General features: G+C 43.4%; 1 protein-coding gene across 1 annotated transcript in view; it reads right to left on the bottom strand.

The window, feature by feature from the left end:
- The window catches only part of LOC311149075 (protein disulfide-isomerase TMX3-like), a gene marked incomplete at its 5' end in the record, with an annotated part of 55,058 nt that overhangs the window by 16,449 nt on the left and 16,553 nt on the right, over positions 1-22,056 (bottom strand). Inside the window, 3 exons of the mRNA XM_084186183.1 lie at positions 20,256-20,322; positions 20,748-20,825; positions 21,538-21,637. Of these exons, the coding sequence (XP_084042309.1) occupies positions 20,256-20,322; positions 20,748-20,825; positions 21,538-21,637 (245 nt within the window). The remainder of the gene's footprint in view (positions 1-20,255; positions 20,323-20,747; positions 20,826-21,537; positions 21,638-22,056) is intronic.

Here is a 22,056-nt window from a genome sequence, read left to right on the forward strand (position 1 = left end):
GTACTCACTATAGAATTATGTAGTATACTATACTACACACTGTAGTATCCCTTGATTGTGTAGTGCTTACTATATACACGTTTATAGTATACTGCAGAATACTATACTACACACTGTACTATCCCTTGATCATGTGTAGTACTTACATTAGAATGTTGTAGTATACTGGATAATACTATACTACACACTGTAGTATCCCCTTCGATTTTGTAGTGCTTATTATAGACTTTTGTAGTATACTGCAGAATACTATACTGCACACTGTAGTATCACTTGATCACGTAGTGCTTACTTTAGAATTTTTTGATCGATTGGACTGCTAGATAGCTTTACTGCTAGCTTTGTAGATGCTGTTTTGATTTAAACGTGCTGTCCTTGGGGAGCTCATGCCGTGGATTTCCTCTGAGGTTCCCACTCGATTGTGTAGTGCTTACTGTAGAATTTTGTAGTATACTGTAGAATACTATACTCCACACTGTAGTATCTATTGATTGATTGATTTGACTATTTAAAAAACACAATACAAACACAAATGTGGATACAATGCATTAAGAAATATGTTGAGAATAACACAAAATAATATATTTCCATTGTTTTCCTAGTTCAAACATGTTACACATTTACAGCTAACCCACATGAAAAAATACTAAAGCCACCGCAATAATGTCCTTTCGTTTTCAGTTGGTTTGTTGGGCGAGGCTTTGCTGGATTGAGGTCCAGGCAGTTTATTGGCAGCGCCCTCCAATAAGGTGACTGTAAGTAAAGTAAGTTGTATTTCAAAAATATCTATTGTTTATGTAAATGCAGTAGTTAACTGTTTATGTTCTACCATCAGAAGTACAGTATTGTTTGTCACTGTTTTTGGTCATCTTGTGAACTTGGTCAGCTAAATCTGAAAGCATCTCAGAAAGCCATCTACAGTGAGGGAAAAAAGTATTTGATCCCCTGCTGATTTTGTATGTTTGCCCACTGACAAAGAAATGATCAGTCTATACTTTTAATGGTAGGTTTATTTGAACAGTGAGAGACAGAATAACAACAAAATCCAGAAAAACGCATGTCAAAAATGTTATAAATTGATTTGCATTTTAATGAGGGAAATAAGTATTTGACCCCCTCTCAATCAGAAATATTTCTGGCTCCCAGGTGTCTTTTATACAGGTAACGAGCTGAGATTAGGAGCACACTCTTAAAGGGATTGCTCCTAATCTCAGTTTGTTACCTGTATAAAAGACACCTGTCCACAGAAGCAATCAATCAGATTCCAAACTCTCCACCATGGCCAAAACCAAAGAGCTCTCCAAGGATGTCAGGGACCAGATTGTAGACCTACACAAGGCTGGAATGGGCTACAAGACCATCACCAAGCAGCTTGGTGAGAAGGTGACAACAGTTGGTGCGATTATTCGCAAATGGAAGAAACACAAAAGACCTGTCAATCTCCCTCGGCCTGGGGCTCCATGCAAGATCTCACCTTGTGGAGTTGCAATGATCATGAGAACGGTGAGGAATCAGCCCCGAACTACACGGGAGGATCTTGTCAATGATCTCAAGGCAGCTGGGACCATAGTCACCAAGAAAACAATTGGTAACACACTACGCCGTGAAGGACTGAAATCCTGCAGCGCCCGCAAGGTCCCCCTGCTCAAGAAAGCACATATACAGGCCCGTCTGAAGTTTGCCAATGAACATCTGAATGATTCAGAGGAGAACTGGGTGAAAGTGTTGTGGTCAGATGAGACCAAAATCGAGCTCTTTGGCATCAACTCAACTCGCTGTGTTTGGAGGAGGAGGAATGCTGCCTATGACCCCAAGAACACCATCCCCACCGTCAAACATGGAGGTGGAAACATTATGCTTTGGAGGTGTTTTTCTGCTAAGGGGACAGGACAACTTCACCGCATCAAAGGGACGATGGACGGGGCCATGTACCGTCAAATCTTGGGTGAGAACCTCCTTCCCTCAGCCAGGGCATTGAAACTGGGTCGTGGATGGGTATTCCAGCATGACAATGACCCAAAACACACGGCCAAGGCAACAAAGGAGTGGCTCAAGAAGAAGCACTTTAAGGTCCTGGAGTGGCCTAGCCAGTCTCCAGACATTAATCCCATAGAAAATCTGTGGAGGGAGTTGCCAAACGTCAGCCTCGAAACCTTAATGACTTGGAGAAGATCTGCAAAGAGGAGTGGGACAAAATCCCTCCTGAGATGTGTGCAAACCTGGTGGCCAACTACAAGAAACGTCTGACCTCTGTGATTGCCAACAAGGGTTTTGCCACCAAGTACTAAGTCATGTTTTGCAGAGGGGTCAAATACGTATTTCCCTCATTAAAATGCAAATCAATTTATAACATTTTTTACATGCGTTTTTCTGTATTTTTTTGTTGTTATTCTGTCTCTCACTGTTCAAATAAACCTACCATAAAAATTATAGACTGATAATTTATTTGTCAGTGGGCAAACGTACAAAATCAGCAGGGGATCAAATACTTTTTTCCCTCACTGTAGTGGAAGTAACAGATCTAAGAAGTCACTTTGGTGTACTCTTAATGAATGTTATGTGTCAAATAAGCAAACCTAATCCTCTAAGTTGTAAAGCTCATTTTCTTGACGTTCTATACATTTAGCCATGTCTAATGTGTATTAATGTGATATTTGAGGGGGGACCACTGCACTAAGCCAGCACATCAACTTAAATCAGCCCTGTAGTCTATAACCTGGTCAAGTTAATAAACTTTGCTTGTTCATTATATCTGACTCTGTACTGTTTACCTTTAATGGGCCTAGAACCTAAAGTTTAGATGTTACAATTGTAATACACATTTTTAATTTTTTGCTGAAGTGTTGTCTGGTCTGTTACATTGCTCAGAACTGTTGAACCAACTCAATAGATGGCCTGTCACGAACCAGTGTGTCTTATGTTCTGGTTGATGTGTTCCCTTCAATAAACAGTAACTGGAGTAGTCTGGTAGTTGTGCCATTTTAGCTAAGGTGTTACTACAACATACTACGGTCATGTCCATAAAAACACTACAGTAAATACTAGTCACGTAGGCGAAAACACTACAGTAACTACACAGTATACTACAGTCATGTCCGCAAAACACTATATTGAATACTACAGTAACGTCCGCAAAATACTACAGTGAATACCATAGTATACTACAGCCATGTCCGCAAAAACAGTACAGTTAATACTACAGTATACTACAGTCATCTCTGCAAAAACACTACCGTGAATACTATAGTATATATAGTAATACTACAGTGTTTAGACTATAGCATACTATAGTATTTTTTCATGTGTGTGCTGCATCAAAGCTGGCATGTTGTGGATCAGGGTGGCCACAAACATCTGGAGGAAATGGTAATACGAATCGTTTTCCAAACATGAAAGCCATTTTGTTGATGCACAAATTCTATGAATGAACAACATCCAACCAAAGACGTTATTTATGCATTTTAGAAGAGTCTGATTCACAAGATAATGAACACAGGTCTCAATTCCTCCTGTGCAACTGTGTAGGCCTGGATTCTTTTCACACTGTGACATCTGGAGGAATAATACCCTCCCTCTCACCCGACCTAATTAGCCTAACATATTTGTGTTTCTGTATACAACCACACGGTGAATGACTCAGAGCAAAAAATGTTATTGACACTCAGGAAGCAGCTAGTCTGAGCTCTTTTCAATTTTACAGTGCATGCATAACTACCCCGATTCATTAAAACAGCAATGATAAATTGTCAAATTCAACACTGCTATTTCATGAGTGTGTGCAAACCAATCCCATGTTGTTTTTCTTTTTTGTGACCACATTTCATTTCTTCATTTTTCTTAATTGGGGGTTACAGGTACAATATCCAAGAAACATTTAAAAAAAATAAGTGATCCTCTACCACCAACCTCCCATCGCATTCACCCAACCCACCCTCCCTGCGACCACAGAAAACCCTCCACATACCACCCCTTCCCCGTGGGCCTGAAAGCAATGACAGTAAAAAAAATAATAATAATTATGCATATATACATACATACATACATACATACATACAGTACCAGTCAAAAGTTTAGATACACCTACTCATTCAAGGGTTTTTCTTACTTTTTACTATTTTCTACATTTTAGAATAATAGTGAAGACATCAAAAACTATGAAATAACACATATGGAATCATATAGTAACCCAAAAGTGTTAAACAAATCAAACTATATTTTATATTTTAGATACTTCAAAGTAGCCACCCTTTGCCTTGATGACAGCTTTGCACACTCTTGGCATTCGCTCAACCAGCTTCATTAGGTAGTCACCTGGAATGAATTTCAATTAATGTGTGTGCCTTGTTAAAAGTTAATTTGCGGAATTTCTTTCCTTCTTAATGTGTTTGAGCCAATCAGTTGTGTTGTGACAAGGTAGGGGTGGTATACAGAAGATAGCCCTATTTGGTAAAAGACCAAGTCCATATTATGGCAAGAACAGCTCAAATAAGCAAAGAGAAATGACAGTCCATCATTACTTTAAGACATGAAGGTCAGTCAATCCAGAACATTTCAAGAACTTTGAAAGTTTCTTCAAGTGCAGTTGCAAAAACCATCAAGCGCTATGATGAAACTGGCTCTCATGAGGACCGCCACAGGAAAGGAAGACCCAGAGTTACCTCTGCTGCAGAGGATAAGTTCATTAGAGTTAACTGCACCTCAGATTGCAGCCCAAATAAATACTTCACAGATTTCAAGTAACAGACACATCTCAACATCAACTCTTCAGCGGAGACTGCATGAATCAGGCCTTCATGGTCAAAAGAAACCACCACTAAAAGACACCAATAAGAAGAAGAGACTTGCTTGGGCCAAGAAACACGAGCAATTGACATTAGACCGGTGGAAATCTGAGGCCCGCCACAGGAAAGGAAGACCCAGAGTTACCTCTGCTGCATAAGTTCATTAGAGTTAACTGCACCTCAGATTACAGCCCAAATGTGAGATTTTTGGTTCCAACCGCCGTGTCTTTGTGAGGCGCAGAGTAGGTGAACGGATGATCTCTGCATGTGTGGTTCCCACCATGAAGCATGGAGGAGGTGGTGTGATGGTGCTTTCCTGGTGACACTGTCGTGATTTATTTAGAATTCAAAGCACACTTAACCAGCATGGCTACCACCGCATTCTGCAGCGAAACGCCATCCCATCTGGTTTGCGCTTATTGGGACTATCTTTTTTTTTCTTCCAACAGGACAATGACCCAAAACACACCTCCAGGCTGTGCAAGGGCTATTTGACCAAGAAGGAGAGTGATGGAGTGCTACATCAGATGACCTGGCCTCCACAATCACCTGACCTCAACCCAATTGAGATGGTTTGGGATGAGCTGGACAGCAGAGTGAAGGAAAAGCAGCAAGTGCTCAGCATATGTGGGAACTTCTTCAGGACTGTTGGAAAAGTATTCCCCATGAAGCTGGTTGAGAGAATGCCAAGAGTGTGCAAAGCTGTCATCAAGGCAAAGGGTGCCTACTTTGAAGAATCTAAAATATATTTTGATTTGTTTAAAACTTTTTTGGTTACTACATGATTCCATATGTGTTATTTCATAGTTTTGATGTCTTCACTATTATTCTACAATGTAGAAAATAGTAAAAACAAAGAAACATTCTTGAATGAGTAGGTGTGTCCAAACTTTTGACTGGTACTGTACGTATACACACACACACACACACACACACACACACACAGTACCAGTCGAACGTTTGGACATATCTACTCATTCAAGGGTCCGAAAAAAAATTCTGCAGCATTCAATGTCCACAAGAACACATTATTCTTAAATGGAAGAAGTTTGGAAACACCAAGACTCTTCCTAGAGCTGGCGCCCGGTCAAAGTGAGCAATCGGGGGAGAATGGCCTTTGTAAGGGAGGTGACCAAGAACCCGATGGTCCCTCTGACAGAGCTCCAGTGTTCTTCTGGAGATGGGAGAACCTTCCAGAAGGACAACCATCTCTGCAGCACTCCACCAACAGGCCTTTATGGTAGAGTAGCCAGACGGAAGCCACTCCTCAGTAAAAGGCACATGACAGCATGCTTAGAGTTTGTCAAAAGGCACCTAAAGGACTCTCAGACCATGAGAAGTTCTCTGGTCTGATGAAACGAAGATTGAAATATTTGTTCTGAATGCCAAGCGTCACGTCTGGAGGAAACCTGGCACCATCCCTACGGTAAAGCATGGTGGTGGCAGCATCATGCTGTGGGGATGTTTTTCAGCGGCAGGGACTGGGAGACTAGTCAGGATCGATGGAAAGATGAACGGAGTAAAGTACAGAGAGATCCTTGATGAGCGCTCAGGACCTCAGACGGGGGCAAAGGTTCACCTTCCAACAGGACAACGACCCTAAGCACACAGCCAAGACAACGCAGGAGTGGCTTTGGGACAAGTCTCTGAATGTTCTTGAGTGGCCCAGCCAGAGCTCGGACTTGTACCCGATCTAACATATCTGGAGAGACCTGAAAATAGCTGTGCAGTGACGCTCCCCATCCAATCTGACAGAGCTTGAGAAGATCTGCAGAGAAGAATGGGAGAAACTCCCCAAATACAGGTGTGCCAAACTTGTAGCATCACACCCAAGAAGACTCAAGGCTGTAATCACTTCCAAAGGTGCTTCAACAAAGTACTGAGTAAAGGGTCTGAATACTTATGTAAATGTGATATTTCAGTTTTCCATTTTTAATAAAATGTGCAAAAAATTCTACAAAACAGTTTTTGCTTTGTCATTATGGGGTATTGTGTGTAGATTAATGAGGGGGAATTTCTTTTTAATCAGTTTTAGAATAAGGCTGTAACCTAACAAAATGTGGAAAAATTCAAGGGGTCTGAATACTTTCCGAAGGCACTGTATACATATATATTATTATTTTTAAAATATTATTTTTTATGTATGTGTTGGGCTTCATAGATTGTTTATTTGTATGTGCTGGGCTTCAGCTGAGATTATTTTTAAAGAGTATATATTTGTCCAGGCCTCAATTGTTCCTTGACTAGCACCATTCATTCTCGCTGTTGATAACTCTAATGTTACAACATCTAAAAATATATAAAATATAAAATAAAATAAAAAACTTTGTCCCAGAAGCATTTAACTGCATGGCACTCCCACATCATATGAAGTTATGTGCCTACCTGATTTGAAGGGACACAGTGAACAGTTAAGAGTTGGGGCCAATTTCATCGTAAAATGTTTCCTTGGTGTTAAATACAGTCTGTGAACAAAAGTTAAATGTTTGATGGTTCGGATTACGGGATGCCAAGGTCAACTTTTTCCATATTCTGTTCCAGTTAAAGTGCTGTTCAGATTCACTTAGATCTGTGGACCATACTTTAATGGCTAGCTCAGAATATGAGCTTTCCAAAAGTTGATTATACATTATAGAGATCAGTCCTTTCGGGAGCCCAGATAATTTATTTATAAATCCCATCATTGGATAGTTCAGTAGTTGGGTTTCCCCAAGAGTCCATAAACCAGCATTGCTGACCTAAATTGTAAATATAGAAAAAAGGAGTTGAATGGTAATGTGTATGTGTCTTTCAAATCTTGGAATGTTCTCAAATCTTTACTGTCCATGATATCGGCAAGGGTACAGATTCCACATTTGGACCATTGGGGGGATGCAAAAGGCCGCCCTCTAGATCACAAGGCATTATTGTGAAATATGATATGCCTAGCGATGTTGCAAGTCGTTTTTCTACCTTGACATGTGGAATAGGCATTTGAATGGAAAATACCTTCTCTCGTTTCACCATCTCCCACTAGCGACAGTGAGCAGCGGGGAAGCAGAGCCAAGCTTGACTACACCGTTCTTCCAGAGAAAGAAGCAGCACATGGGCAACAGATGAAATAATTGATGTCAAGTACAAGACTCCATTATGAAATGTTAAGTTAACAAGACCTCTTTGGGTAACACCGGCTGGCTAAAGAAGAATAAGAATAAATCTGTAGGTGTGAACACATTTATAATAAGCTATTAGTAGGACTCCCTCCTATAGGAGATATGCGTTGACCACCCAACCATAATACCTGTAATACACTTATGGACCATCAAGGTCATACAATGCTAATAGAAGTTCTCCTCATGTAGTCAAAAGCTAAGCTACGGCTGCATATTCTGTATGCAACGGTGAGTCATCTCTTTGTAGTTACATACTGTACAGTAGGTTATATGCAGTCTTAGCAAGACGTTGTTCCTCAGAGCGCCGAGTCAGACGCGGGCAGACTGGCATCTCCACAGCTGCTTGGCCTTCATAGACAACAGGCAGGCAGGCAGCAGCCTGAAAGTTTCTTCTCCCTCCCTACCGAAGCAGTGGGGAAGACAGAGAGGGAGTGAGGCAAGAGGGTAGAATTTAAGCAACAGTCACTAGTCTCTTGTATGCGCAGATCCAATAATATCCACTTCACTTTTATGCGCATATCACATGTGGCAGCTGTAATCATAGACACATCCCCAACCGCAGGGCTCTCCAGAGGGTGGTGCGGTCTGCCCAACGCATCACCGGGGGCAAACTACCAGCCCTCCAGGACACCTACAGCACCCGATGTCACAGGAAGGCCAAAAATATAATCAAGGACAACAACCACCCGAGCCACTGCCTGTTTACCCGCTATCATCCAGAAGGCGAAGTCAGTACAGGTGCATCAAAGCTGGGACCGAGAGACTGAAAAACAGTTTCTATCTCAAGGCCATCAGACTGTTAAATAGCCTTCACTAGCACATTAGATGCTGCTGCCTATATACATAGATTAGAAATCACTGGCCACTTTAAGAAACGGAACACTAGTCACTTTAATAATGTTTACATATCTTGCACTACTCATCTCATATGTATATACTGTATTCTATTCTATAATATTCTACTGTATCTTAGTCTATGCCGCTCTGACATTGCTCGTCCATATTTTTATTTATATATTCTTAATTCCATTGCTTTACTTAGATTTGTGTGTATTGGGTATATGTTGTGAAATTGTTAGATATTACTTGTTAGATATTACTGCACTGTCGGAGCTAGAAACACAAGCATTTCGCTACACCCGCAATAACATCTGCTAAACACGTGTATATTTTTACCAGCCCGCCTCTCAGAGACAATTTATGCTTGATCCGAAAATGTAGTCAGAGGCTCCGTATGGAGGGTGTGACACAATGCTTCCGGAGGCATGCAGAGGCCAAATTGAGCTCTGTACCGCATCGCCGTGCGCCTCCCAAATTTTGGAACAATGTGGAGGGCTCCGTATAGCTCCGCATTGACATGATTGGTTGATGGTAGGTGGGGGCGGGACTTCCTGTATAAACACAAACTCACTTCACAACAGCTCTGCTCAACAGCTCTGCGCTGCTTCGCGAAGCGCAAGAAGTATCAATGCCCTGACTTCTGCAGAGGCCATATCACCGTAAATGCTGCACAGCCAATGCAGAAGTCAGATTGACCATGCAGCTCCTTTAACTCACCTGCTTCTCTCCGTCCTCTCTTCACGCGCGTCTATTCCTCCGTCAGTTTTATATATAATTTAGCCGTGATGGCGAGCGGGGATGCAGACCCAGACCCTGATCAGTCTTCTGTTGTTAGATTTGTAAATTTGTTACATTGGAGCAGTGCGCAAAGCAAGCAATGTTGATACAGTGTATAATTTCATCACCTGTTATAACCAAGAGCACAGACCAGTCTGTGTAGACTTTGCAAGTTCACTGTCATGCAGCATCAGAGTGAGAATGGAGCACTGCTTCGCGAAAGGCATGATTGCAGCTTTACAGCAAAGAAAACGGCTGTCTCTAGCCTAAATTGTAAAAAAAATATGACCCATATTACCAGATACCTTTTTATATAATTTCACAAACCATATCGCGGGCCATTTTAAAGTAATCCTGGGTCGCTAATTATTGGTTTGATAACAAACGTTGTTCAGTCATGTTACCTAGCTAGCTAACAACCTGGTAACTTCACAGTAGGTTTAGGCAAATTTGAGGGTCTGCTACTCATGAGATGTGCTTCAAAAAGGTAGGATTCATATAGGCCTAATGTAAGCCTAAACTATATCAAAAATCTACTTATTTCTGATGCTCCTTAAATTACATTTTGTGCCTAACGTTTTAAAAGTTGGGAGCAGTGTGTGTATGTGTGTTTGTGAGAGAGAGAGAGAGGTGTGTGTTTATGAGAGTGAGGGAGACAGAGAGAGGAAGGTGTGTGAGGAAGGGAGGGAGAGTGTGTGTGTCTGTTAACTGAAGAGTAAAGAAGGTTTCATGCAGTGTTTTTCTCTTACTGACACACAGATCGCTATGCATGATATCACAGAAGGTTGGTGGCACCTTAATTGGGGAGGACAGGCTCGTGGTAATGGCTGGAGTGGAATGGTATCAAACACATGGTTTCTATGTGTTTGATGCCATTCCATTTGCGCCACTCCAGTCATTATTATGAGCCATCCTCCCTTCACCAGCCCACTGATGTACACTGCTCAAAAAAATAAAGGGAACACTTAAACAACACAATGTAACTCCAAGTCAATCACACTTCTGTGAAATCAAACTGTCCACTTAGGAAGCAACACTGATTGACAATACATTTCACATGCTGTTGTGCAAATGGAATAGACAACAGGTGGAAATTATAGGCAATTAGCAAGACACCCCCAATAAAGGAGTGGTTTTGCAGTTGGTGACCACAGACCACTTCTCAGTTCCTATGCTTCCTGGCTGATGTTTTGGTCACTTTTGAATGCTGGCGGTGCTTTCACTCTAGTGGTAGCATGAGACGGAGTCTACAACCCACACAAGTGGCTCAGGTAGTGCAGCTCATCCAGGATGGCACATCAATGCGAGCTGTGGCAAGAAGGTTTGCTGTGTCTATCAGCGTAGTGTCCAGAGCATGGAGGCGCTACCAGGAGACAGGCCAGTACATCAGGAGACATGGAGGAGGCCGTAGGAGGGCAACAACCCAGCAGCAGGACTGCTACCTCCGCCTTTGTGCAAGGAGGAGCAGGAGGAGCACTGCCAGAGCCCTGCAAAATGACCTCCAGCAGGCCACAAATGTGCATGTATCTGCTCAAACGGTCAGAAACAGACTCCATGAGGGTGGTATGAGGGCCCGACGTCCACAGGTGGGGGTTGTGCTTACAGCCCAACACCGTGCAGGACGTTTGGCATTTGCCAGAGAACACCAAGATTGGCAAATTCGCCACTGGCGCCCTGTGCTCTTCACAGATGAAAGCAGGTTCACACTGAGCACGTGACAGACGTGACAGAGTCTGGAGACGCCGTGGAGAACGTTCTGCTGCCTGCAACATCCTCCAGCATGACCGGTTTGGCGGTGGGTCAGTCATGGTGTGGGGAGGCATTTCTTTGGGTGGCCGCACAGCCCTCCATGTGCTCGCCAGAGGTAGCCTGACTGCCATTAGGTACCGAGATGAGATCCTCAGACCCCTTGTGAGACCATATACTGGTGTGGTTGGCCCTGGGTTCCTCCTAATGCAAGACAATGCTAGACCTCATGTGGCTGGAGTGTGTCAGCAGTTCCTGCAAGAGGAAGGCATTGATGCTATGGACTGGCCCGCCCGTTCCCCAGACCTGAATCCAATTGAGCACATCTGGGACATCATGTCTCGCTCCATCCACCAACGCCACGTCGCACCACAGACTGTCCAGGAGTTGGCGGATGCTTTAGTCCAGGTCTGGGAGGAGATCCCTCAGGAGACCATCCGCCACCTCATCAGGAGCATGCCCAGGCATGGAGGGAGGTCATACAGGCACGTGGAGGCCACACACACTACTGAGCCTAATTTTGACTTTTTTAAGGACATTACATCAAAGTTGGATCAGCCTGTAGTGTGGTTTTCCACTTTAATTTTGAGGGTGACTCCAAATCCAGACCTCCATGGGTTGATACATTTGATTTCCATTGATGATTTTTGTGTGATTTTGTTGTCAGCACATTCAACTATGTAAAGAAAAAAGTATTTAATAAGATTATTTCATTCATTCAGATCTAGGATGTGTTATTTTAGTGTTCCCTTTATTTTTTTGAGCAGTGTATATTCCTTCCTCCAGCCAAATCACAGGTAGGCCTTTGCAAATATGAGCAAATCATCCATTCTATGCAGTATTCCATTATACACTGAACAGTGTGAAGTTAAATTAAATGTGTTGTGTTGAGTGGGGGTGTGAATTTCAGTGACAGGTTTTTGGAGAACGTTTAGAAAACGTGAATAAGCGTCCGGAGGACGGGGCGAACAGGATGCTAGGCCACTGATTTTTTCCACCGTGGTATCGCGATACTACTCAGTATCGTGATACTTGGCCTGATATCGTATCATTTGTAAAATGTTGGTATCGTGACAAGCCCAGTGTGCAGTGCATGCTTACTTGCTAGAGGGAAATAGGAATCATTTTTGAAGTTCTGTGGTCCTTAAGAGCAGGTTATCTATCCAACACACTCATATAAACCCATTCATTAATCTCACCTCACTGACATACTCCCACTGAAAAATCTGCAAACAAATGTTGCCTTGCCGCAGGGCTTCCAGGCTGTAATACCATAAACCGCACCACATAACTGGCTATATAAGAATAAAACTGCTGAAATGTTCCATGTACAGCCAAGCGAGACATTGCTGATATGACCTCATTAACAGTATGCTATATATGAGCTCAACCTTAACAACGGGAGAGGAAAAAAAGACGTTGAAAGGCTGTTTAGAGAGAGTTCTAAATAAGACCAAACGAAGAATAAACTAGTGACCCTACTGTCTAGCGTCTATTTCGGTCTTCATTATAACCATGTTCAAGTCTAGCATGCAGCCCATTATCTTTCACTGAACACAGACTTTCTTATGTAAGAATAAAAACTCCATTACTAGGAGTCAAACCACTTCTCCTGTACAGTATGCACGTTATACAGGCTGTAACATGATCAAAGTTGGGTAGAACTTTGTCAAACTTCCAAATCGTAGCACTTAGGTGGTTAAAAATGGATGAACCCCTGTACTTTTTGGTTGTCATGGCACCTAGTGGCAGCCTTTGTAATTTACTCCTGCAAATGTATCCTTAATTATTTGTATTGAGTATTGAACACATATCTATTTATTTTTACCAACAAGGTTAAGTTAGTTATTCTTAACAACTCTAATCAACTAACTTGTTTGGACTTGAAAACCAGCCCAAATCTTCATAGAGCCTCATCTCATCTTCTTCCAGGCTGGACCAAAGACTCAGAAATGGCAGCAACCCTCATTCACTACACAGAAGGATTCCTCAAAAGTTTTGAAAGGATAAAAACAACCCTGTATGAAGAGCTCAAAAACACCCTTATTCAATATGGGATCCTACGTGAAAAAAAGCAGACGGCGAGGACGACGAGGGGGTAGGAGACTATTAAACAAACTAAAGTATTTTGTGTGCACTCCCAATGAGAGCAGTACAAAATGCCCACCAGAGTTGGATGATAAAGGACCCTGGCCAAGTCTGCAGGCTGCTCTTTAGGCAGTTGGAAACAACGCGAGACCCACAAGGCAAATCTGAAAACGCGGAGTGGATTTCTGTGCCTCTACAGACACTTCATGCAGTTCCTATTCCATCTACAGCTCCCTTGCCTGTCAGCATGGAACTATTTATTGCCTAGTCTCTCACTAATATATCCCTCCTGCTGCATGACCACAAGTGGACAAGGAGCTTGACATATGCCTAACTGAAACCTGCCATCAGCCTGGGGTCTACTCAGCCCTAAATGAGGCATGCCCACCTGGTTACAGCTGAACTGGAACTGTCCCCCCCCCTACTTGACCTAGTCATCACTGACTCTGCCCCCATCAACGACATGCAGGTCTATGACCTCAGTGTGTCTGACCACAAGGTTGTCGCACTGGACTTGACATTCCTTCCCCCTCTAACCAAGTCCAAGCATGTGTTTCCAGAACTGGAAAAACATAGACCCAGCCAGCTTGTCAGAGAACATCTTGAGCCTGTCTCCTCCAGCATTTTCGTCAGTGGATGAAACTGTGGAGTTTTACAACCAATCCCTGAGCAGTGTGCTTGACCTCCATAAAAACATGGGACATCGCATTCGCTCTCTTAGCTCCCTGGTTTACTCCAGAACTGACAAACATGAAATCCACTGGACGCATCCTGGAACGGCGTCTCAGAAACTCAGGCCTCACTGTCCACAAACGGGCATTTCAAGAGCACCATAGGGCCTATTCCAAGGCCATGAAAGAGGCATGGTTGACGTTCTACTCCAACCTCATCAACAAAAATCCTGGAAACTCAAAGCACCGGTTTTCCACCATAAACCATCTTTTGAAAACCCAGTCCCAGATCAAGACAATAGAAGAGCAGTGTAACAGCTTCATTTACTTAAAAAAAACAAATGTTAGCATCATCAGATCTCTCATCTCCTGCTCTACTACTCCGTCTCCTCCCGCCCTCGACCCTCCACGAACTCCACCTCAGCCCCTCTCCTGTTTCCTTGACCCAAGGAGGTATTAATGAAAACCTACTCCTGTACCTTGGATCCTATTCCAACAGCCCTACCACCTGTGCGGTGTCTCACAAGGATCTGTTCTTGGACCCCATCCCCCTCAGTCGTGTCATTAGCCGGCATGGAATCTCATTCCACTGCTATGCTGATGACACCCAGCTGTAAGTAAAAACTGCCCCAAGTCCCTCTGATGCATGTGCCGTCTGAACACGTGCCTTGAGGAGATAAGGACATGGATGAAGCAACTGAACAGCAGCAAAACCGAGGCCTTACTTGTTGGCGACCCCCACCAGGTAACTCACCAATAACACACCTCACAATTGCAGGACAGAAAATCCCACTCTCCAATCTGGGTGTAAAGCTTGATTCCTCAGTGACCTTTGACAGCCGCAAAAGGAATTAACAAAAAACACTATATATACAGTGGGGAGAACAAGTATTTGATACACTGCCGATTTTGCAGGTTTTCCTACTTACAAAGCATGTAGAGGTCTGTAATTTTTATCATAGGTACACTTCAACTGTGAGAGACAGAATCTAAAACAAAAATCCAGAAAATCACATTGTATGATTTTTAAGTAATTAATTTGCATTTTATTGCATGACATAAGTATTTGATCACCTACCAACCAGTAAGAATTCCGGCCCTCACAGACCTGTTAGTTTTTCTTTAAGAAGCCCTCCTGTTCTCCACTCATTACCTGTATTAACTGCACCTGTTTGAACTCGTTACCTGTATAAAAGACACCTGTCCACACACTCAATCAAACAGACTCCATCCTCTCCACAATGGCCAAGACCAGAGAGCTGTGTAAGAACATCAGGGATAAAATTGTAGACCTGCACAAGGCTGGGATGGGCTACAGGACAATAGGCAAGCAGCTTGGTGAGAAGGCAACAACTGTTGGCGCAATTATTAGAAAATGGAAGAAGTTCAAGATGACGGTCAATCACCCTCGGTCTGGGGCTCCATGCAAGATCTCACCTCGTGGGGCATCAATGATCATGAGGAAGGTAAGGGATCAGCCCATAACTACAAGGCAGGACCTGGTCAATGACCTGAAGAGAACTGGGACCACAGTCTCAAAGAAAACCATTAGTAACACACTACGCCGTCATGGATTAAAATCCTGCAGCGCACGCAAGGTCCCCCTGCTCAAGCCAGCGCATGTCCAGGCCTGTCTGAAGTTTGCCAATGACCATCTGGATGATCCAGAGGAGGAATGGGAGAAGGTCATGTGGCCTGATGAGACAAAAATATAGCTTTTTGGTCTAAACTCCACTCGCCGTGTTTGGAGGAAGAAGAAGGATGAGTACAACCCCAAGAACACCATCCCAACCGTGAAGCATGGAGGTGGAAACATCATTATTTGGGGATGCTTTTCTGCAAAGGGGACAGGATGACTGCACCGTATTGAGGGGAGGATGGATGGGGCCATGTATCGCGAGATATTGGCCAACAACCTCCTTCCCTCAGTAAGAGCATTGAAGATGGGTCGTGGCTGGGTCTTCCAGCATGACAACGACCTGAAACACACAGCCAGGGCAACTAAGGAGTGGCTCCGTAAGAAGCGTCTCAAGGTCCTGGAGTGGCCTAGCCAGTCTCCAGACCTGAACCCAATAGAACATCTTTGGAGGGAGCTGAAAGTCCGTATTGCCCAGCGACAGCCCCGAAACCTGAAGGATCTGGAGAAGGTCTGTATGGAGGAGTGGGCCAAAATCCCTGCTGCAGTGTGTGCAAACCTGGTCAAGACCTACAGGAAACGTATGATCTCTGTAATTGCAAACAAAGGTTTCTGTACCAAATATTAAGTTCTGCTTTTCTGATGTATCAAATACTTATGTCATGCAACAAAATGCAAATTAATCATACAGTGTGATTTTTTGTTTTTTTGTTTTAGATTCTGTCTCTCACAGTCGAAGTGTACCTATGATAAAAATTACAGACCTCTACATGCTTTGTAAGTAGGAAAACCTGCAAAATCGGCAGTGTATCAAATACTTGTTCTCCCCACTGTATATATATGTACAAATAGACACTGGAATTATCACAAAAGCTAGCCTATATGTGTCCAAGCTAAACCCCACATGCCCACAGCTATTCATAACACAACTACAACCTACAGTAAACGGTGATGTACTAGTCTCATATTTGAATTAGCTGATTTACATTTATAACTACATGCCCTATGTTCAACGCAAATTCTGACTGTCCGGCGATGACAGTGACTTGTATATGTGGTGGAGGGGAGATATTGTGTGTGCGTCCCAAATGGCACCCTATTCCCTATATAGTGCACTAGTTTTGACCAGAGCCCTATGCATTTCACAGATAATAGGGTGCCATTTGGGAAGTAGCCCAACACATGCAGTAAAAATGTGTCATAGTGCAGCAGAGAGAACGTGAACATCATTTCAGTGGCTGCTCTGCTACATTACTGTACTCGTCTGTTCGGCACCGAGCACAGCCCAGAGCAGATCACCAATGGCAGGACTCTCAAACCAAGGACAATGCTGAGGAGGATTCAGGTAAAATATGCATCACACTGACTGAACACAAGGTATAATTGGAAAGGCTTCCATTTAGGTCATGATACTGACTACAGCATTTCTCTTAGAAGCTCTATGAGATGCGTTTACAAATCAAAATATGATTTTACCATTCCAATTTTACTTTTGGATTATGTACTACTGTTGTTCTTGAAGTAACAGCCTTCAAAAACCTTTTCATTGTGCAGAGCCTGTGGTCTTGCAGTAACGCTCTCAGTTTCAGACTAACTGTTCCCCACCGGAGACCAGGATACAATCCTACTGTTCTCCCACTTGCCTGTCTCCCCCCTCTGTTTCCAACTGTCTAAAGATGAAGCGTAGAATGTAAAATATATATAAAAATATATATATTTTAAGCAATGACAAAAATATGTTATCAATCCCAGAACCACTTATGTTTTCCAGTGGAGTGAGATAACCCAGCTGCATGTTCAGAAAAACGCCAATCATCTGTCATATCTTGCTGCTCCGGCTTGGATTTCCCTAGCTTATCTCCAGCAGTAACCATGGCGATGCAAGCCATACAGAACATCCTCGTTATCAGGGTCCTAGAGGACTCACTGGAGTGTGGTGTTTTCGTGGTGACCGTCCACTGTGGAGACCGCCTCCTGCTGGACTTCTGGTGGCAGAAGCCCCCATTTTGGAACAGCCAGGTGGAACAGACGGACATCCAGTGCCAGGCTGGAACAGGGCCAAACCAGGAGCTGGATTTTGTTCTGCGGGCCCTTCACAGAGCGCCTAACCTCCCCAACCAACACTACTGGGGCCCCTTTGTTGTCGGCCTGTGCCTGGACGCTCTGCCCTTCCATTTTCACCTCCCTCCCGAAGCGCTCGGCGGCGGTATACAGGAAGTATTGCAAGAGTGTGGCAAGCTGGTGCTCATACGCTGAGGGGGCTTTGAACTGTATTGGTGGCTATAGCATATCATTAATTCTGACTGACTTTACTTGGCAGCTCTGACTCAGACATGGCCGAGTCAGTCAGTCAGTTCCAGATGGAAACCCAACCCACCCTGGTTCCTCTGGATGGCACTGTGGTCTCCCACCATCCCACGCCCACTCAGTTACAGTGGGGAAAAGTATTTAGTCAGCCACCAATTGTGCAAGTTCTCCCACTTAAAAAGATGAGAGAGGCCTGTAATTTTCATCATAGGTACACGTCAACTATGACAGACAAAATAAGAAAGAAAAAAATCCAGAAAATCACAATGTAGGATTTTTAATGAATTTCTTTGCAAATATGGTGGAAAATAAGTATTTGGTCAATAACAAAAGTTTCTCAATACTTTGTTATATACCCATTGTTGGCAATGACACAGGTCAAACGTTTTCTGTAAGTCTTCACAAGGTTTTCACACACTGTTGCTGGTATTTTGGCCCATTCCTCCATGCAGATCTCCTCTAGAGCAGTGATGTTTTGGGGCTGTCGCTGGGCAACACAGACTTTCAACTCCCTCCAAAGATTTTCTATGGGGTTGAGATCTGGAGACTGGCTAGGCCACTCCAGGACCTTGAAATGCTTCTTACGAAGCCACTCCTTCGTTGCCCGGGCGGTGTGTTTGGGATCATTGTCATGCTGAAAGACCCAGCCACGTTTCATCTTCAATGCCCTTGCTGATGGAAGGAGGTTTTCACTCAAAATCTCACGATACATGGCCCCATTCATTCTTTCCTTTACACGGATCAGTCGTCCTGGTCCCTTTGCAGAAAAACAGCCCCAAAGCATGATGTTTCCACCCCTATGCTTCACAGTAGGTATGGTGTTCTTTGGATGCAACTCAGCATTCTTTGTCCTCCAAACACGACGAGTTGAGTTTTTACCAAAAAGTTCTATTTTGGTTTCATCTGACCATATGACATTCTCACAATCCTCTTCTGGATCATCCAAATGCACTCTAGCAAACTTCAGACGGGCCTGGACATGTACTGGCTTAAGCAGGGGGACACGTCTATGCACTGCAGGATTTGAGTCCCTGGCGGCGTAGTGTGTTACTGATGGTAGGCTTTGTTACTTTGGTCCCAGCTCTCTGCAGGTCATTCACTAGGTCCCCCCGTGTGGTTCTGGGATTTTTGCTCACCGTTCTTGTGATCATTTTGACCCCACGGGGTGAGATCTTGCGTGGAGCCCCAGATCGAGGGAGATTATCAGTGGTCTTGTATGTCTTCCATTTCCTAATAATTGCTCCCACAGTTGATTTCTTCAAACCAAGCTGCTTACCTATTGCAGATTCAGTCTTCCCAGCCTGGTGCAGGTCTACAGTTCTGTTTCTGGTGTCCTTTGACAGCTCTTTGGTCTTGGCCATAGTGGAGTTTGGAGTGTGACTGTTTGAGGTTGTGGACAGGTGTCTTTTATACTGATAACAAGTTCAAACAGGTGCCATTAATACAGGTAACGAGTGGAGGACAGAGGAGCCTCTTAAACAAGAAGTTACAGGTCTGTGAGAGCCAGAAATCTTGCTTGTTTGTAGGTGACCAAATACTTATTTTCCACCATAATTTGCAAATAAATTCATTAAAAATCCTACAATGTGATTTTCTGGATTTTTTCTCCTCAATTTGTCTGTCATAGTTGACGTGTACCTATAATGAAAATTACAGGCCTCTCTCGTCTTTTTAAGTGGGAGAACTTGCACAATTGGTGGCTGACTAAATACTTTTTCCCCCCACTGTATATCCATCATCCACCCATTCATTCATCCCTCCCTCCTTCCCTGTTCCTTTGCCTGCTCTGTGTCCACCCAGAGACAGCCACCACCACGACATCACTGGCCTGACCACAGAGACGATAGTGGGCAGAGCCGAACCGCTTTATGACGGAGGAGTCACCACTTCAGAAGGTAGTGTGGTGAAGCCGGATGAAAGATGAAAGAACAGACGCTCTGGTTTAAGACTGGAGAAACAAAGCCTGAGCAAACAAGGCTGGGAGAGGGAGAGGAGAGGAAGAGGAGATGGGTAGGAGGGGAACAAAAGAGAAAATGGCACCCTTGCCTTGCCCAAATTAGACTGACCTCCTTTCTAGGGAAAAGCTGGTCCTCAAAGGCCGATTTCACACATAGTTACTCCAAGAGAAGAATTTATGACAAGCCATAGGCAGTTAAAAATGAAAATTATTTATATTTGGAAAGCACAAACAAAATATTACTCAAGCGTATCACCCACCTCCCCAGCCCCAGCTCTGTAGCCCCAACCAGATACTCACCATCATAGGTAAAGTAGGCCCCGTCCTTGAAGACTACGACCGATGGAAGCTCTGGCAAAGTCACTGACTGGATGGTGAAAACACATAAAATACATAATTCAAAGCAAATTCCATAAATCATCCATTACTTTCTTAATTTATGGGCACCTAAACCATACGAGACAGCAGTCCTATTGGCGGCAGGTCATCCTAGCAAACTGTGGACATCATGCCAAATAAACCTGCATAAACAGCATGCTCGCAGGCTTCGCTGTCCCTATGGCATTTACCATATCATACTGCATGGAGAATGTCACTGCAGCACTTTCACTTGTGAGTGCTGCCTTGTGTTTGACTAGCTAGCTATACGACTAAAACAATTATCAAAATCACAATAAATCCCTAATTAGATAAAAGTGATGAGAACAAAACTTTCAAATGCAGCGTTGATAAGTTCTCCTCGCTGACATTTAATGAGAGTCAAGGATCATGCAACATTCTCAAGGCCGTTACCTCTGGTAAGACGTCTTCCGACGCAGAGAAGAAGTATGTATACACAATCAGCTCAGCAGCCATGTCGATATACTTCTCCTGCAAACGAGAAATCAACACAAGTTACAAGCTTCTTCTTCTCTGAGAATTGCCCTCTGTTAACTTGGTATGGGACATTTATCAAGGTTGTCTAGCACGTTGTATAAATGGGCCTCGCCTCACTCGGAGAGCTCTTGGCGGCAGCAGCAGTGTGAGCAGAAACTTTATGATCCAATCAATAAATACTAGCTAAATGCCGTGACAGCTTTCAGTGGCATTGATTGGATGATAAGATAACATGTCAGACCCACAGAGAAGTGATAAACATGAGGGGAATGTATGTCGAATTACTCAGAAAGCACATAGTTAAATCAGGATGGTAGTTAACCAATATGTCAATGTAGTATGGATCTTCTTACTATATAATGTGTGTACTATATGTGAGAGCTCCAACCAAGAATTCCAATGTACGCATTTCTTTTTACATCTCCGAATGGCAAATAAACTACTTGAACTGACTGGGATAAATGTATCGTTAACAAACTCCCATGATCACACTGGGAGAATATGAATCCTACTACGATTTTATGCACTGAATTCCTTAACATAAATGTTTATGTAGATTTGTATATTTTTCACTCAAATGTCTGATAGTATTGGGTCAAAACAACTTCACACATTATATTGCTACTTATTGTGCATTGTGACCACTCTCACTCCGCTCTTGGAGGTTATGCTCTGCCTGAACCAGAGAAACTTCCAGAGACCTTACCTTGAGTGGAGACTCCCCACCAAAGTATACAAAGAGCACGTCATGTCTCTTCATCATATGGTCAAACATCTGTTTGCTTGGAAGTGCTCGGACTGCTGGCCTGAAGAGGATAGAAGACATGCACACAAACAGAAACATTATAGTTGGGATTCTAAGATAATATATTTCCCATTAGTTAAATTGCGAGAAAAATTAATAAAACCAGGTGAAACAGAGGAACTAAGCTGAACGTCTCATATTAGAACACTAATTTTTTTATTGCATTGCGGCATGCTACGGACTGCCTACTGAACACCGCCATGTTTTTTTCCCCAGTTTAACGTGTATGGTTCTGGTGCCATCTAGTGAACATTGCAGAAGCATGCAGTCAGAGGTGAAACCCCAGCCAGGTCTTTGACCCACCATTCAGACTGATCACTCATCATGGGTCTAGTTTGGATTTTCCCCTGAGAGATAGGAATCCCCTCAGGCTAAACTATTAACTGGCATTTGAAGAGACTTTGAAGTTGCTAGGGTGGA

Source organism: Coregonus lavaretus (genome assembly GCF_964263955.1).
Source record: "Coregonus lavaretus genome assembly, chromosome: 2".
Lineage (NCBI taxonomy): Eukaryota > Metazoa > Chordata > Actinopteri > Salmoniformes > Salmonidae > Coregonus > Coregonus lavaretus.